At 33.9% G+C, this 19,175-nt stretch overlaps 1 protein-coding gene across 7 annotated transcripts in view; it reads right to left on the reverse strand.

Annotated features, from left to right (window-relative positions):
* Positions 1–19,175, reverse strand: part of LOC136031042 (putative leucine-rich repeat-containing protein DDB_G0290503) — a 424,748-nt gene that overhangs the window by 286,058 nt on the left and 119,515 nt on the right. For 6 of the 7 annotated variants that reach the window (XM_065710238.1, XM_065710236.1, XM_065710241.1 and 3 more), the window contains 5 exons: positions 15,944–18,461; positions 13,367–13,647; positions 7,489–8,488; positions 6,058–6,212; positions 3,052–3,208 (listed from right to left, as the gene is read on the reverse strand). In XM_065710238.1, the coding sequence (XP_065566310.1) occupies positions 3,052–3,208; positions 6,058–6,212; positions 7,489–8,488; positions 13,367–13,647; positions 15,944–18,461 (4,111 nt within the window). The remainder of the gene's footprint in view (positions 1–3,051; positions 3,209–6,057; positions 6,213–7,488; positions 8,489–13,366; positions 13,648–15,943; positions 18,462–19,175) is intronic. The other variant, XM_065710237.1, reaches the window with a different exon arrangement.

A 19,175-nucleotide genomic window follows, 5' to 3' on the forward strand; every position in this document is an offset into this window, starting at 1 on the left:
TCCACAAATAGTTACGGGCATCAATTCATGGTTGATTAAATAAAAAAAACAAGTTTTTTTGACTGAAAGTAAGGAGCGACATTAAAACTTAAAACGCACAGAAATTACTTCGTATAAGAAAGAGACTGCTTCCTCATCAGCACCCCGTTCTTTACGCTAAAGTTTGACTCTTTCTCTCAATTCTTCTTTTTAAAACAGTAAAAAAATTTAGCGCAAAGAGCGGGGCGTTGATGAGGAAGCAGCCTCTTTCATATACGAAGTAATTTCTGTGCGCTTTAAGTTTTAATGTCGCTCCTTACTTTCAGTTAAAAAAAACTTGTTTTTTTTATTTAATTTCTGAACGTTTTTGAATCAATGCATGTTTTGATTTTGGCTCTCCGCAGAGGAATAATCAAAACCAAATTTGCACATATTTTTTTTTTTTTGGCTAAATGGCTTTCTCATAATTTTGATCGAATGATTTTGAGAAAAAAAGAGCGGGGGACGAAGCCTAGTTGCCCGATTTTTTGGTTAATTAAAAAGGCAACTAGAACTTTTAATTTTTTACGAATCTTTTTATTGGTAAAAGATTTACGTAACTTATAAATTAGCTTACGGAAAGAACTTTTGTATTCTCATGTTTTTATTACATATATGAGGGGATTCGCCCCATCGTCAGTACCTCGCTCTTTACACTAAAGCTTAAATTTTATCCCAATTCATTAAGAATGACCCCTGAATCACAAAAGCCGTAGAATAAATAGTTGAAATTGCTAAAAATACTTTAGCGTAAAAAGCGAGGTATTAGAAGGAGGTGAGCCCCTCATATGGGTGATAATTTCAGTTTGTTTTAAGTTTTATTGCTGTTCCTTACTTCCAGCTGAAAAAGCTTTTTCACATTTATTTTTTAATTGTTTTTTTTTTTTTAATAATGCTAGTAAATCCTGCTCTCCCTTCATAGAAATTTTCTTCTCCCATGACAAATTCTCGATGGAAAGTTCCCCCAGCATATCCCCCTCTTCTCAACCCCTCCCCCAACCAAAAAAATCCTCCTGAAAACGCCTGTATACTTCCCAATAACCATTACTATATGTAAGCGCAGGTCAAAGTTTGTAACTTGTTGTCCCTCCCAGGGGGACTGTGGGGGAGTAAGTCGTCCCCAAAGACATAGTTATAAGGTTTTTCGACTACGCTAAATAAAATGGCTATCTCAGAATTTTGATCCGTTGACTTTGGGAAAATAATTAGCGTGGGAGGGGGCCTAGGTGCCCTCCAATTTTTTTGGTCACTTAAAAAGGTCACTAGAACTTTTCATTTCCGTTAGAATGAGCCCTCTTGCAACATTCTAGGACAACTGGGTCGATATGATCACCCCTGGAAAAAAATAAAAATAAAATAAACACGCATCCGTGTTTATTTGTAACTTGTTGCCCCTCCCACGGGGACTGTGGGGGAGTAAGTCGTCCCCAAAGACATACTTATAAGGTGTTTCGACTACGCTGAATAAAATGGCTATCTCAGAATTTTGATCCGTTGACTTTGGGAAAATAATTAGCGTGGGAGGGGGCCCTAGGTGCCCTCCAATTTTTTTGGTCACTTAAAAAGGGCACTAGAACTTTTCATTCCCGTTAGAATGAGCCCTCTTGCAACATTCTAGGACAACTGGGTCGATACGGTCACCCCTGGGAAAAAAAACAAACAAAAAAACAAAAAAACAAATAAACACGCATCCGTGATCTGCCTTCTGGCAAAAAATGCAAAATTCCACATTTTTGTAGATAGGAGCTCGAAACTTCTACAGTAGGGTTCTCTGATACGCTGAATCTGATGGTCTGATTTTCGTTAAGATTCTATGACTTTTAGGGGGTGTTTCCCCCTATTTTCTAAAATAACGCAAATTTTCTCAGGGTCGTAACTTTTGATGGGTAAGACTAAACTTGGTGAAACTTATATATTTAAAACCAGCATTAAAATGCGATTCTTTTGATGTAGTTATTGGTATCAAAGTTCCATTTTTTAGAGTTTTGGTTACTATTGAGCCGGGTCGCTCCTTACTACAGTTCGTTACCACGAACTGTTTGATTGTAGAAAAAGCCATGACAGATAGTCCAATTGAGTGAGAGGCAGTTCTGGTATTAAACCCCTTTATATAGACGTAAAAAAAGGGCACAAATGAATTATAATATCGGTTTGTCCGTGCATATATAGGAATTAGTTTGGACTTATCTCTCGTTCTGCTGTAGATGTCTCGATGGGCTGGATCTAAAAGCAATGCTTTTCCAAACCTTATGATGAGATCACACAATCTTTGTTCTGGGCACTGAAGGTTTTTAACCCTCGACCTCTTCTATGTTCCTTAGAACAAAGGCTAACACTGTTTAAAACCTGATTCCACACCGATCAGCTACTAACCCTACTTCCTGTTTTTACTTTAACTATATTACTCGCGTGTATAGCACTAATCACTTTAACGTACTCATCCGGTATGCTATAAAATGATAGGTCTTAAGTCAGGGCTTTTCTATTAACTGAATGAAATGCCTATTTATTATCTATAATAATCAGTGCCAAATGAGCCTGATGATTCAGGAATTTCAACATGTTAATCTAAATTTGAAAATTTTGTCAACGTGTCCTCTCACTTTCCTAGACGACAAGTGTCTTCTCGTGAGACTTCGTCTTCAACATCCTTTTGGTCCAGTCAGCATCATCATGCTAAACAATTTGTTTACAACTAAAATAATACTATTGCCTCTATAGTTATTGCATTCACTCCAATGACTCTTCTTACAAAGGAGTTTAATTCAAGTTTTCTGTAAATTACTATAAATAAAAAAACATACTTAAAACTTTCTTTTTCTTATCGCTAACTTCTTAACCACATATCTCAAAAAATCAATTTGCACTCGTGACTATATATTATATTATATATATTATATACATAGTATACTAATTGTACAAAACAGCTTTCTACGAAAATTTTGTCTTTCTGAGCCACATTCGATGTCAGGTATTCGACATTCGGTATTCTAAACAATAGGAAACATCATAATAAGAAAATGGTTTGCATACCTTTATCAGTCGGTGACTTTTCGGAGTGTCCCAAGCTTGAAAATCGACTGGTTGGGTCTGATTCAATCCCTAAATCTGGAGATTTCACTTCAGGTGGAGATGTAGATATCTCTTCATTTGCCACATGTACAATAGGGGGAGTGAAACCCTTGAATGACTAAAAAAAGGGTAAAAAGAAATTATCATTGGCATATAACTGTAAAGTTTGGTGACTCTGTAGTATGCATACTATGTCAATTAACACTTCAGACACATTTAAAAAAAAGAGCGAATGGCAAAGAAAACAGAAAGGGGGGGGGGGTAAGTGAGAGATGGAGGGGCGAAGAGGAGGAATGATATAGAGAAGGAAAATAGTTTGAATATTAATGACGTATGAATAATTTTGTCAAAAATATGTCAAAGTTTAATCGAAAATTACATGTCCGCTTGATCTTTCATATACAAAATATAGAATGCAAGTAGAGACGCTACGTTGATTTTAGGAGCACATGAACAAGAAAAACCCAACTAAGCTGAAACTGAAGCTCAATTCTGACTAATGACAGCAAATTTTTGGATGTAAAATGACCGAATTTGTTATGTGGATTATGGCTTGAGTGTCTGATTGAAAGTAATATTCCCTAGTATCTTCCTATCAGATTTTCCCTGTCTAAAATAGCTATTTTATATTTGATGCATAAATGAAAGGAGAATACGAAGCAAGGACGTTACCAGGATTTTGTTTGGGGGGTTATTTTTTTCGCACATGTATTACAAAAAAACTTGAAAAAAAGCATCAAAAAGATGTTTATATGCATTTTGTTTTTTACGGTTGGACAAAAATTTAGGGTGCGGAGAGAGGAAGGGTTCAAACCCAGTTAACCCCCCCCCCCCCCGAATGCAGTTTTGATGCCGAGACAGTGCGTTTTGTGAGGGGGTTCATATTTTGTATCGTCCCCCTCCCTTGATATGGCCTTGATACCAAGAGTACATTTTTGCCAGTGTATAAAGAGGAACTTATACTCTAATCCAACTCTTTGGGTCAGGTAAAATATTTTTATATTGGTATGGGACAGACTTGAACCACATTTTTTGGTTCCTACTTGCTATCAGAATTGTGGCAGCAGAAAACAAAATAATTGAAACACAAGATGATTTGCCAAAACTTTGCAGGGGTTTCAAGCTAACTTCTAACACAAATGAACAAAGTAATAATAACACTAAACATAAACATATTAACATATTAAACATAAACTAAACATATTAAAGTTTCGGAACTTATTCTTTTACTTCCTGTATTTTCCCATATCGTAATATATTAATCTAAATGGAAGAAGTCACGCAAAACGAAAGTACTTTATTGCCAAAAATAGGGTGTCCCTTTTCAGACAATTTTGGCAAAAGCCGAAACTCAATTCCAATCACGTAAAACAAAAATATTTTATTGCTAGAAATAGGGAATCCCTTTTAGCCAACTTTGGCAATAGCCGGAACTCAATTCCTGATTCGTCAAGGCATTTATGTTTGTCTTACACATACCTTCCAACGGTTTTTTATTGGGAGGAAGAGGGAGAAATATGCGCCGTAATTCATTGAAAGAAACAAGATGTCTCGGACAAAACTAATCTAAGTAAACTAGAAATGACACATGATTTTTTTTTATTTGGCCAAGAGTTGGAGTCCTCACTAATTAGTTATAAATACATACATCTTAATTAACATCCCCTCCCTTGTTTATAAGTACAAGAATATTCAAAATATATAAACTGAGGGGAAGTGTCAGAGGATTTCCCCCAAACCACGCATTCTACTCCTGGTTGAAGGCATCAAATCAGGAGATCGGTACCGGCGCAACGCAGACCATTGGTCAGCATGCAAAAAAGCTTCTTTTTTTTATAAATTTTAAGATAAATCCCAGATTCCTTTAAATTCATAGTACAGATAAGAAAACAATAAAGAAAGTGAATCTAACTTTAGCGGCCCAGCAGATTCTTCTTCCTGTATTAGTTTCATCTTAAAATTTTACATGACAAAAATTAAATAATTACAATTTTTTGTTACCTAAAAAATTGAGAAATGGAGATTCCTTCATTATATTTTCGCATATTACTCTTACTGTTGTCTTTTCATTGCAATAGATTAAACAGAAAAAAGGGCTTTTTCAACAGAAAGTAAAGAGCAACATACAAACTGAAAACAAACAGAAAATATTTCGTATATGCAAGGGGCTGCCCCTTCCTCAACTCTCCCTCTTTACGCTACATTCTTAAAGTTTTTTATAAATACTTCTCATCCCAATTCAACGGCCTTTGTTTTAAAGTCTTTCTTTAAAAATTTTGAAAAAAGTTTTTAAGACTTTGGAAGTCAAATTTCATTACCACGAAGTGTTTGATATATTATTTGTGCACAACGGTACTTGCGTGTATCCTTTTTCTAAAGTCTTTTATTTAGATATTTCGCGAAAGTAAAAAGCTACTATGTATTTACCTTAAAAGTGATAATTCAGGTAGATTGTGGATAATAATACATTGTGAAGGAACTGGGGCAACTTTTTGCAAAACTGAACCTCTGAGGTGGAGAAGTTTGATACATCTATTAGCAAGCATTACATAAACAGAGATGGGAAGGTGAAAATTTTCAATAAATACACATTGGAATTTAGTTTTGACTGGGGGGGGGGCAAAATTTCACGTGTTGGGAAGGCACAATTTTAAATAAAAGCTAAAGGAGAGGCAGATGTCACTGCCTCTCCAAAAGGCCTCTCTAAAAGGATATGGAAACCATCAGAAAACATTAATATTTCAGGTGGAGTCAATTCAGAATAAGTGACACCATCAAAGTGCAAAATTTCTCAGTACACATTCACTTTCAACAGTCTGTATTAATTTTTTTTTTTTAATTTAGGGTCCTTAGCCATTTTATTTAGGTTCGTCGAACCAAAACCAGAGATATGATTGCCAATTGAGACTATAGTTTGTGAGAAGTATATTCTGATGAATAACAGACAAGAAAATTAAGGGGACTTACAAGACTTGTAATATCTTGCATATCATCCAATGTTGCCTCAGAAAGTTCAGAAACTTCTGATAATTGACGGACAACTTTGTCTTTGTTTTCCACGTCGTCTTCATACGCTGTCAATCGTGAATGACTTGAAGGTTCTTGGATCGCTGACTCATGATCTTAACCAGGAAAAGAGAGTATTAAACCAAAATCAGCTAAACACACCATCAATAACACAGGGCGCCAATTGAGAGGGGAAAATTTGCCCCCTCCCTTTCTAAGATTTCGAAAACTTATTTTGTGTGATATTTTCATGGAACACGTTAAACGAATAAAACTGTCCAATATAAATTTTAAAAAGTTTATTTATTTTTTTTGTATTTGCACAAAAAAAATTGTTGACCTAGGTCAACAAAATTCTCCATAACAAGATCTGATGCCTAATTGATATAGCACTTGAAGATATAGCACTTGCCTCATCAATTAAACATTACCAACTGAAATAAGCAGCTACCCATTAAGAATGGGATTCCTAGATAATGATTTTTGTATTTTCTTTGAGAGAAAAAAAAGATATTTTAAAAGTCAGGTCGAAAAAAAATTAAAATACGAAAAGCGTATTTTTTCAAAATCTAGAGACGGGTAGTTACCCCCACCCCCAATGGCACCCCTATGGCTAGTTATCTTGTTTTGTTATATTAGTGTATTATAGTCATTCCATTGGAGAATTTCTTTTTTTTCTTAAACAGTTATTTAAACTGTTTAAGATGTTTAAGAAAAATGGAAAAAATAAACTTCCTTTATAATGATGATTCCCCTCTTGTGAATTTTCGAAGATTAAATAACCTTACATAAAAGTTAATGGCAGGGTAAAATGAATCAATGTCACACAGGGAATACCTCTTCATAAGATCGCACCGTAAGCGTAACTTGAATAACTGTTGAGATAGTTCAGAGATTAAAAAGTGAAAGAAAAGACATTTACGTTCTTAATAATATCATGAATTCTGTAATCAGACAGAAAAGATTTTTCAGATAATTCAAAGCCACTGAGGATAACCTTAGAGCTTCCAGGGAGGGACTGAATATAAACATCTTAACAATCATCCCCGAAAAGATAATATGAAAATTCAGTTCAGAATCGAGAGTTTTATTCGCCAATAAATACGAAATGGAAATACAATACTCTTATTTCCCCTCGAAAGACTCCTTGGCCGGGGATACATGGAAGAGATAACTCATACCCACCCTGATCGCAGTTTCATGAGTAAATCTGATTATATTTTCCACAAACTCGATAAATATAGGAACTAACATTCAAAATTACCCGAATATAATTAAAAATTAATAAAGAACTATTGGGTTTTGTCAAGTGTCAAAATTTTGAAATTTAAACATACCTACTTTCAAGCTGAAATGTACTTATTGAACCTACTCAATTACTCTAGAACTTACCGAAGTTACCTTTTAAAGTAGTTCCACAATTCGAGCTAAAACTCCCTTTAGCGCCAATCACAAAACTAGCTGGTCTACCCAGAGCCGTATCTGCAAGACAATTTTCATCACATTGATCACCAGCCTCCATAAAATTCTGATGCGTTGATTCAAAATCAGTAATACATTCTTCCGCATTTTCCAGCTGATTTCGAATGTGATTTAGTTCAAGGTCATTCCTTTGACGTAATTCATTTCGAAGAGTTTCGATTGTCGCATTCTTTGTTTTGATTTCGTCGTGTTTCTGATCCACCTGTTTTAGTATAAAATCCTTTTCAGTTGACAACTCTTCGAGCGATTTCTCCAAGCTTTTCACTTTATCTTGTAAATCTTTTGAATTTTCCATTTTCATCACTATACACTTATAACTGTCAATCTCTTTTTGGAGAGACATCACGAGAGAGTTGGCTTTTTCAACCCTTGTTTGAAGTTCTCCCACTTCCTTTTTCAATTCAAAATTCTCTTTTTCTGTGTTTTTCCAAACAAGGTTACGTCTTTCACCTAATTCACTGGAAGCTTTCAAGTTCTCAATTAGATTGTGTAAACTCTGTTTTTCTGTTTCCAGCTCGGCAATTCTCAAAGTGTACTCCTTCAAAGCAAATTCCTTTTCTTTAATAACAAATCCAAGGCGAGAAATCTCATTATCCTTCTCTGACAGTCTCGCCTCTTTCCTCACCAAGCTGTCTTTCATCAATAATCCCTTTTCTTGCAAGTCCTTAATTGTACAATTAGCCTTCTTTAACTTAATTTCTAATCTATTTAACGTATCCGTTTTATCAGCCGATTTCTCTAACTCCTCAAAGTTGTGATTCTGTAGAGCTTTCTGTAAGCGATTGCTCTTTGCTTTTACTTCCCCTGCTGCAATTCTGTAGTCCTTTAATAAACTACTGATTTGTTCATTGCTTGGTTTACTCTTAATAGCATTACCATCAACTTTATCACTTTCATTTTCAATTGTAACCTAAAAATTAAATTTAAATCTTTTAATTTTTAGTTAATATTGTTATTACTATTTTGAACCTCTTTACAAAAGAAAAATACACACACATGATGGCAGAGGAGTAAATAAAGAAAAAAGAAAGAATGCATACGATCAATAGAAAAGATATAAAATTAATTATGAAAAAAGAAAATTTGCTGATTAAGAAAAAACTACTTTGAACCTCTTTACACAAAAATACACACAAATGATGGTAGAAAAGCAAATAAAGAAAAAGAAAGAACGCATACTATCAATAGAAAAGATATATAATCAATTATGAAAAAAGAAAATTTGCTGATTATGTAAATCTTAAGAAAAAAAACTATTTTGAACCTCTTTACACAAAAATACACACAAATGATGGTAGAGGAGCATATAAAGAAAAAGAAAGAACGCATACTATCAATAGAAAAGATATAAAATCAATTATGAAAAAGAAAATTTGCTGATTATGCAAATCTTAAGAGAAAAAAAAACTATTTTGAACCTGTTTACAAAAATTACACACAAATGATGGCAGAGGAGTAAATAAATAAAAAGAAAGAACGCATACGGTCGATAGAATAGATATCAACTCAATCATGAAAAAGAAAATTTTGCCGATGTAATTCTTAAGAAAAAAAAAGTTTATCTAAGGTTCATTTCCTCTCCGAAACATAAGATTGTGCGAATAATCTATGACTGTATTCTTGACTGAAAGGACAAGATGGATTTCCTTGCTTTATATTTACCACTCAACAAGCCAAAATTCTCATATTATTTTGACTTTTCTTAGAGAATGATCTAAACTTGCTTTTGAAATACGAAAATTTTCCTATTTAGAATGTTTTCCTGCTTTTTCAATGTAATTTTTATAGTAAAAAAGATGAAGTTCAAAAATTTAATTAAGTAGACGTATAAAGAAAAATGTCAGCAATTGAATGACAGCCAAATTTGTGCATTACGGTGAAATGTTAAAACCACTGAACTACAGAAAAGTAATGTACCCAAAATTTGAGCAGAAAAACTTAACTTCAAGCGAAAAAATTGCATATATTTATGCAAGTATATATTTAAAAAAAAACCATCGGGCCATAGGAAAAAACAGAACAGAAAAAAAAAATAAACATAACAAAACCAAGAATAATAACAGAAATAAATTAAAAAGAAAAAACGTACTTATATATGAATCTTCACAAAATTATTTATTTATAAAGAGATAATATTCAATGCAAGCATTTTCTATGCTTTTGGGAACTAATCAATACTTCATTTATTTTCAGTATAACCCAAATGCTCTGTATTTCTTAGATTTAAGCATTTCTTACCCATAGTGGGGGAGGGCACTAAAAGTTTACAGCATCTTTTTCTTCGTGGTTAGAATGCATCTTATGCCATCTATTACAAGTTTTGGAGCGAATTTAAAAAAATAAACCCAGCCTAAGGAATTCAACATATGGAAATATATGATTCCTCATTTAGATATCTCTTAATGATATTTTGCGTCTGTATTTATAATTCCTTGCTATTAAAAGATTTTACTTTCCATTTTAAGTCAAATTGTCCATAGCACTAGACGCTAAGTAAGGAGCGACCCTGTGTCAATCCAAAACTGTAACGAACTAAAAGTTTGATAACAATAAATACAGTAACAAATCTGCTTCTAAATTTGAGACCTAGTATGCAAAATCAATTTAATTTAAAGCCATTATTTAAGCCGTAACTGGCATAAGAAAAATATTTAAATTTTTGATAAAAAGGGAAACCATACCCATAATTCAAAATATAACGTATCAATACATGTAATACTCATGATATAAAATATAACGTCTTCAAAAGTCATAAGCCTAAGGTTTCAAATCGCTATATACAAAAATACAAAATAATTTATGACATATTGTAAAATACAATATGTCACGGACCCAATTTATTTTATTTTCCCAGCGGGATAGTCTTAGACCAGTTGTGAGGGAGATCCTTAGGACAGAAAAAAGCTATTTGCATAGATTCCCAGTTTCAGAGGCCATAGTCCATCGGGTTATTACATAACGTTGATACAGTAATAGTAAAGCTTAATTTTACGCAGTTTCGGTAGTTACGCACTAACTATTAGAAGAAAGATCAGTGGATCATCTTATGGAGGAGGGGGCAGCTGAAGCCCCAGTACATATTTTTAGACCCAAAACTTTCCGAATTTTTGTCGCAGAAGAATATAAAGAGAGGATTAACCCCCTTAACTGCGCTTTCTTGAAGGAATGTATTTAAAATTCGTCTTTTCTTTTGGGGCTTTGTCAAGATTTCAGGATGTTTACGTTTTGAAATACAAAGCTGAAATAAAAAGTGCATTTTCCTGCATAAAAAGTGCATTTCCTGCGATTTCACTGGTTTTCAGAATACTCAATCAAGCCCATTCTCCTCACAGAAAATCCAATTCATTGTGTATTTCTCGTTGAGTTTATACCAACAACTATAATCGATATAGTATAAGGTCTTCAACCGTCACCTCCAGCCCTGCGACACCTTCCAAAACGCCTCCCCCCTTCCGAAGAAACGTGTCTTGTATATTATACATTGTTAACTATTCGGCAGATATTATTTTACTAATTAAATTGCTGTTCCAGAGATTCTCTTTAGAAAAGCAAGGCTTGAGATCAATATAATTCGATATGAAAAAATACAATTAAAGTCAAGCGGTACAATTGAAATCCGTTTTCTGACGAGAATTAGTATATTACTCCCTCGGAAGAAAACAAGTCATTACCTAATTGTAAGGGGCAGAGAAAGAAAAAACAAGTGACTTTATAACTAGCGTTAATTCTTGGGGAAAAGCCATTTAACCTAATGAGGCATGTTTTCCCCTACCTTCTCGTTGAAAGAGTCAACTTTTTCTCGACAAGCTTCAATTTTGAAATGATACAGAACAAAAAAAAAGAAACCACAACACTGAGCTAATTGTGAAGTCCTTCACCTTTTCCTGAATTATATCTGCAGATTTATCCTGCTTTCAAAACCTCCTTAAAGGCCTACTGACACCGTCGACGGTATTATTGCATTAGCATGTTATTCAATACCGCGTTAGTTCTCTATATCTCTCAAACTTTTGGCAAATATTAAAATAACAAAGTTACAAAACTTAGAGGAAATTTTCCTCCCGTGGGAAGCGGCATTTTAAAAGTGATCATAATGGTATGATATAATTGCATCAAAAGTAACAGCGGTTCGGATGGGTGTGGATCATTTCAACTATAAAAAGTTTGAGCTAACTATAAATGTATTATTAGAAGCATCAAAAACAAGTTTAAATTTTATCGAGCTATAGAACAATTTGCTATAAAATGAAATAATTTGTTCTATTATTCGATAATTTATTCATAATATAATAATTATAATATGTAACTAAAATATATAGTATTGTATGCAAAAGAATATTATTAATACAGTAATTTGTTATAAAATACTATAAAATAATTTGTTTAACATCAATAAACTTATTGATTCAATTGATAGCTCGATTGATAGTTTGTAATACGCTTTTGCTCTTCAATAATTCATCTAAATTGTAATGACATTGGTGTATAAATATAGAGTGCAATATCATAGTATACATAGACGGACAGAGAGTTACACCACATAAAATTTAGTTCGAATTCAACCGCCGTCAGGGAAGAACACATACATTTTTTTCGGGAGGGAGGGGGAAGCCAAAACGAAAAAACTATATGGTGAATTGGATTAGAAATGCAGAAAAATGGGATGGCGAAGATGTAGGCTGTCTTAAGGCATCTGATTTTACGAACAATCTGTACCCATAGCAGATGAGATAAACTGAATAAAAGAGATTGTTGTATTATACAGTAACAGTTCAAATGTACCTGAGGAGGTAGTAACGACAAAAACAATTTGAACATGAAGTGCCTAGGCATTCGAAAAATAGGATTTTAGGTGAACCTGGGCCCCAAGGCTACCCCCTATGTACGTTTCTGCCTGCGCTATAGATCACTGAGATAATAGACATAAAATAAATAAATATTTTACTAATGCTTATTACTAGTTATTAATTAATAATTATCATTATTAGGTTTACTAATTTGTCAATTGCTCTATGCACAGGTGATACTGATATTATGTAACTGCTAGTCTACCAATGTTATAGGTTAACAAATTATTTTCCATTTCCTTTATAATTTCTTTTATTTTTTTATAGTTTCTTTACCTAAGTATAATTCAAAAGTCTAAATTATTAAAAATTGATTAAAGAAAACAATCAAGTGGGCTCAAATTATTTTGTCAGGGTTTTAGTCTCGCTTTAATACCATTGGATAAGGACAGTCAAAATATCTATCGAAAAAAAAAAAAATCCTACCTCAAATTTTCTTTCATAGATACATAATTATTTGTCTCAATATGAGCCAATAGGAGCAGACCGATAATCAGGAAATTACTTAGAGGGAGGAGGAAGAGCCAAATTCGTGTAAAAAGCAGGTGGTGTATGAGAACATCCCAGTAAAACATCAAGGAAAGAATGATATTTGAAAAGGGTGTTCCGTAGACCCCTCTCCGTGCACCTGCCAGACTAGAAATAATAAAATTGGCAGAGGAATGGGAAAACGGGCTATGCCCCCTAGAACCCAATTTGAAAATTGGCTTTTTAGATGTATTTTTTAATTAAAACTGCCTTTTTTGGTGTTTTAATTGAAACAATTAAAAAAAACCACAAATTTGCCACCCCCGAGATTGAAAAATATATTTTGTCCCCCCACCCTAAGTTTTCATAATGTAACACCACTAGCTACATAATATTGCAGTCAAGGGGTATCCAGAGCAGGTATTATTAACAACATTAGTTACATTTAGACTGCTAATGAAAGCACTAAATACCCTTTTCAATCTAGTGATTCCATTCTTCGCCGATTCATGTTCTTCAATAATTCTTCTTTTTTCAGTCAGATCACCAACCATAGAAAGTAATTCATAGACGTATTCAATTGGTTGATTTAGCTCAGACTTCGTTCTCGATGGCAGAAAACGTCTCAGCTGATTGGATATAGTTTGATAAACTTCGACTTCAGTTCGTAGCATTTGTGTTGATACTTTTAATTCTTTGAACTGACTCTTCAGGGTTTTCAGTTCTCGGATATTTTCTCGAAGCTTTCGTGGTGCTAAAATTAAGAAGATATCAATCAAGGGTTATTTATAAGCTTCCCTGGCGGTATCGATTATTTTTATCCTTACATTAACTGATATTTTAACTTTTAGGACCAAATACAGCATTCTGAAAAGAATTATTCGTCAGGTTTATTTTCTTTACTCACGTTCAGACTAAGGTACTACAAGAAACTCGACAATCACAGACACATTGACGTAATTTAGTCTACATGGTACACGATACTAAAAAATCACAGTGACGTTTTAGACTCTTGTTGAATTTTATTAACCTGAGACTCGCTATACTGTGTGTGAATATGTCGACTTTTAATTTCATAAGACGTACGTTAAATAGCCACACACTTGAAGTACAAGTCACTCTGAAGTAATGATGTATTTAAATCGCATTTCCAGTTACGCACCTGACAGCTAATTTTTTTTCCAAAATTCCTGTTTTTGTGCCTCTTTTCTTTTTTTCAATTGGCCTGGAAAGGTGTATCTGTCATACCAACGTTTAATAATGGTCAAATTTATGTTGCTAATCCCATGCCATACGTGTCGTCTTACTATCTCTCCTCTTTAAGCGACACGTACTTTACGAAACGTAAAAAGTAGTGTTAGACTAGTCTGTAAAAGTAAAATTCTATAAACTAACGATTTACTGACAACTGATCTTGCTTGAGCTTCTAAATCCGCATGCAACCAAACGACTGTTTTTTATGTGTCGGTTTATGTGTTTTCAGTAAAGCGCTAACTTCTTTGAATTCTACAAGTGTAGGCAAATATCACGAGCAAGTCTACTTGAACCAGTTCTACAGATAGATGTTACACAAACTGTAAACCAATAATTTTGTTCGTTTCAAGCTCCGACTTCGCTCTTAACTTCCATTAGAAAATACTTTTTTTCTTAATTTGATAAATATTTAAAACAAAAGACGAGGTAAAAACACGAACTTAAACTACGTGCCTGTTTATACTAATTCTGCATATATTTTTTTTTATTTGCTATGAATTACGAAAATAGTTAGTTTGGTTGGGTTTCCTTTCATAGAAAAAAGATGAGAAATAAAACGAAAGGAAGTAAGTTGTCAGCAGCCCCAAGAAGATGGATCTAAGGTAAACTTTGAACTTGAACCTATTTTTACGAATGGAGACTTGAATTAAGACCGAAATGTATAAAAATAGCTCCATTAGCCTTTAGCTCCACCAAACGTTTTGTTGTGTCGTTAAATTAGCAAGTTCGTTCACCAGGATAATAAAAATCGTAAAAATAATACAAGATAATTTAAAGAAGAGGATCAAAACCAAGCATGGATATCGAATAATTTAACTATATATCAATTAAATATCATTTAGTTAATATCAATTAAATATTAATTAATTTTAACAGAAAACGTTAGTGAGGAACAAAAGATATTTTGGACAAATGGAGAAATAAAAAAGAAATATTGACTAAGCAACAACGCTAAACCATAGAAAAAAAAATCTTTTTTCTTAATATGTTGTTTGCTTATGCACAAGAGTTTACCAATAAGCACACACGTATTAAACTGAAAGCATTCAGGATGTTTAGTTTAAATATTCTGAAAACTATTTTACGAGTTTGGGGGGGATTTTAACTCCACGTTTTTTCGTTTTAATTCCTGGGTTTATAGTTTTTGTTTTCCAGTTAGGGTTCTTTTTATTTCTTGAGTTTATTTTGATAGTTTCCGCAGGTTTCTTTAATCGATTTACTTTTTTTCAGCAGTGAAGGCAGACCATATGCTTCAACCCCAAATATCTGTAGTTTTTGTATATAATTGGCTTTATGCCACTTCCGGTGACTTGAAAAAGCTTGAGGAAAACTAGCCAACCATCAAAAAACAATATATATATATATATATATATATATATATATATATATATATATATATATATATATATATATATATATATATATATATATATATATATATATATATATATATATGTATATATATATATACTAGACCACTGAAGTTCAAAAACGTTAAACACAATGAAAACAGTGAAAATAACACTGGCTTTACGTGATTTCTGAGGTCTTCAGTTATAAGAAGTTGAAGGAAAAAATTAAAATTTTAGTGTTTTTACTGAGTTAATTTACGGAGTCCATGGTGTATATCCTCTCAAACTTGCGTTTTCTTCAAGCGAAATCTTTTTTCTTCCATTTATTTACTTTCAAACCGTTTTAAACCATCTAAAAATTAAAAAAAAATCCATTTTTGTTTACAGGCTGTGAAAGATACGAAAAAATACAGCATATTTAAGAAAGCAAAGTTATTTACTTACACGGCTTTGCAGACTGCTGAACTTGACTTTCCGATTCTGAAAATTCATCTTTCAGTTGAAGTTGATCGGAGTCAACTGATTCCAAACCGATTCTCTGTTGTGAAATATCCCTATCTGGTTCCGACCAATCCTCAGAATCCGATTCCGTCAATGTTTTAAAATGAACTGAGGGAAAAGGGCTTGCTTTGATTGAGGCGCCACTGAGAGAGAAATTTGGCCTTTCTAAACCTTTAAATAGATCCACTTGTCTAGAGAACGGAGTGCTACTTAAAACTTTGACTTTTTGATTATCATGTATTACACTAGACTCTTTTTGCAATGTGTCGTAAACTCCTCTATCAGAACGTTTGTCTGAGAAAGAGCTTAACGTACTGACGTTTTTGCTTATTTTTGACTGTTCATTCATAGTTTCGTCTTCCTCGTCAAAAGTAGTAGCGTGACCTGTGGACGTTTCACTCTTCCTTGTGCTTACACTCATGTCTGTTTGCGTAACTGCATCAGATAGAACAAGCTTCATGAGATTTGACTCATGAAGCAGAGAACTTGACTCATGAAGAGAATATTTTGACTCATGAACATGAGCAGAGTCTGTTCTGCTCCTTTCATCATCTTTTTTGTTATGAAGCTCTTCTAAATTTAAAATAGCTCTTTTGAGGTTATCAATTATCAAGCATTGGTCTTGAATTTTTCTTTCGTATTCTAACAGTTTTTTCTGAGAAGTTGCAAGTTCCACAACTTTGTCCTCCAATTCTTGAGAAAGTTTAGCTGCAGCGTCTCTTTGTTCTTCTCGGTTCATAATTACATCATAATCAGCTGACTGAATAGGTTCTGATTTGTAAAGTGACCGATCAATAATGCAGACTTTATCTCCATGTGACTCAACTTCCACCGCTTGGCCAGCCTTCCGATCAGTCAATAGATGACTCCAATTAAAAACTTCAGAATTGTCCATTGTAATCAGCTCACTTTCACCAATTTTAAATATTCCATGTAGATCATCAGGTTTTGAAACAGACCAGCTCGAGACTGAAGTACTAGAAATAAAACCATCAAGAACAGACAAGTCCCTTTCCGGATCTTCAATACCAATCATCAGACTCTGTGACAAGGTCCTGCTTAATTCTCTGCTTTCAGCAATCGACAGATGCAATTTTTGTTTCTGCTTAAAAGACCAGTTACTTAAGTCGACAAGCCCTCGTTCATCCATGTTTAGGACTTCTTCCAAAAAATCTGCCATTTCTTCCAACCGAGTTCGCAACAAATCACAAGCATTGGTTGAGTCAGCCAGCCTTTTTCTTAATTTAACTACTTCTTCTTTATACTTGCAAACCATTTCTTGTTGTCTCTTCGTTTCGTCAACAAGAGATTGAACCAAGGTAATGCCACTTTGAGCACGGTGCATATCACATTCAACTTTCAAACTATCAACTTGGTGGTGAAGATTCTTCTCCGTTGTCTCAAGGAAAGCAATCCTATCGCTTTTCTCTGCAATGACTTTTTCAAATAGTTCTCTAGGAACAAGATCCTTTGACGTCAATTTTTCGCTAGAGTTTTCAGCATTAGAAAGTAACATCTGCGTATGAGCTAATGATTTCTTAAACTCTCTATTTTCTTCAACTTTCATTTTCAATTCCTTTTCAAGCTGAGATAATTTGTCTAGGTGACACTTAATATCTTGATTGTGTTTATACTCAATTTCTTCACTTCGTCTACAGCTTTCACTCAATTTTATTTCAAGTTCATTTATCTGATTGGTCATTTCTTTAATTTCAACGTTTCGATCTTGCACTTTTTCCCTCAATTTTTCTATTTCTAAATTCTCATCTTTGACATTCTTTAGTTCGAGCAATAGACCTTCAAGCTTCATATCATAATCTTCGTTTTTCTTTCTTTCTTCTTCCTTTTCATCTTTATATTGTTGGATTTCTCCCTTTAACTTCTCTATTTCTTTTTCTCTATCATCCAAGCGTCTTTTGATAGGAGTCTGGTCCTTTGGAGACAAGAGAGCTTTTGATTTTTGCAATTCTCTTCGACAATTCTCGAGTTCCAACTCTTTTTCTCTAAGTTTTCTAACTTCTTCTTTTAATCTTGTCAAATCTTTTTGATTCTTTTCAATTTCTACATCTTTCACTTTAATTAGTCTCTGAAGGTCCTTAACTTCCCCAGAGCTTGACCTGCGAGAATACTCATTCAGTTTCGCTTTAAGATTGGCAACATCATTTAGCAAACTTAATTTTTCATTTTGGGTTGCACTAAGCTGCTGAGCTGTATCGTTAAGGAGTTTCTTTAAATCCTCAGCGCTTAAATGCCTTGTATTTTCAACGCTAGCAAGTTTCCGAGAAGAAGACGAAGATCGCCGTTTTTTCAATGAATTATTCTCTTTTTGAAGTTCATTCACCTGTTGGTTCTTTAAATCTAATTCACTTTGAATATCATCAGATAACTCATTCAAAGATCTCAGTTGATCCTTGACTCCTTCAAGGCTCTTATTTTTTTGAATGAGTTCATCCTTCAGGCTCTGAAACATAATAGAACTGTTATTGGAGTTCCTTTAGCCTCATTATCTACATTACAAGGACACAATTTTAACAAAGGTTTAGGCGAAAACGATGGAGGAAAAAAAAATGATTGTCATCATACCTGTGCACAGAGAGAAGAAGAATTAGAAAAATATACCCCTCCAAGAGAATGTTCGATTAGCAATCACCATCAGCAAAGCACCGGGACACAAATGACGACCGGGACACAGGGAATATAAATGACGACCAGGACACTCGAAGAGAAATTGCAGACCGGGACACCAGAACACAAATGACGACCGGGACACCGGGACAAAGGGAATATAAATGACGACCGCGACACTCAAAGAGAAATTACAGACTGGGACACCGGGACACAGGGAAACAACAACAACGGGGACGCCGGGGGCACAGGGGGATATATAAATGACGACAGGGACACAGGCAATGTTCGATTAGCAATCACCATCAACAAAGCTCAAGGGCAATCATTAGAATAATGAGGTATAGATCTGAATACAGATTATTTTTCCCATGGACAATTATAAGTTGCATGTTCAAGAGTCAGTAAACCTGACAATCTATTTATATGCACAGACAATGGGACAGCCAAGAATGTTGTATATTCGCAAGTTTTACGTAGTTAAAAATACATATATATCTATCTATATTCACAGGTGGGACACAGGGACACAACTACAATGGTGCATAAC

The sequence above is a fragment of the Artemia franciscana genome, chromosome 9, assembly GCF_032884065.1.
Source record: "Artemia franciscana chromosome 9, ASM3288406v1, whole genome shotgun sequence".
Classification (NCBI taxonomy): domain Eukaryota; kingdom Metazoa; phylum Arthropoda; class Branchiopoda; order Anostraca; family Artemiidae; genus Artemia; species Artemia franciscana.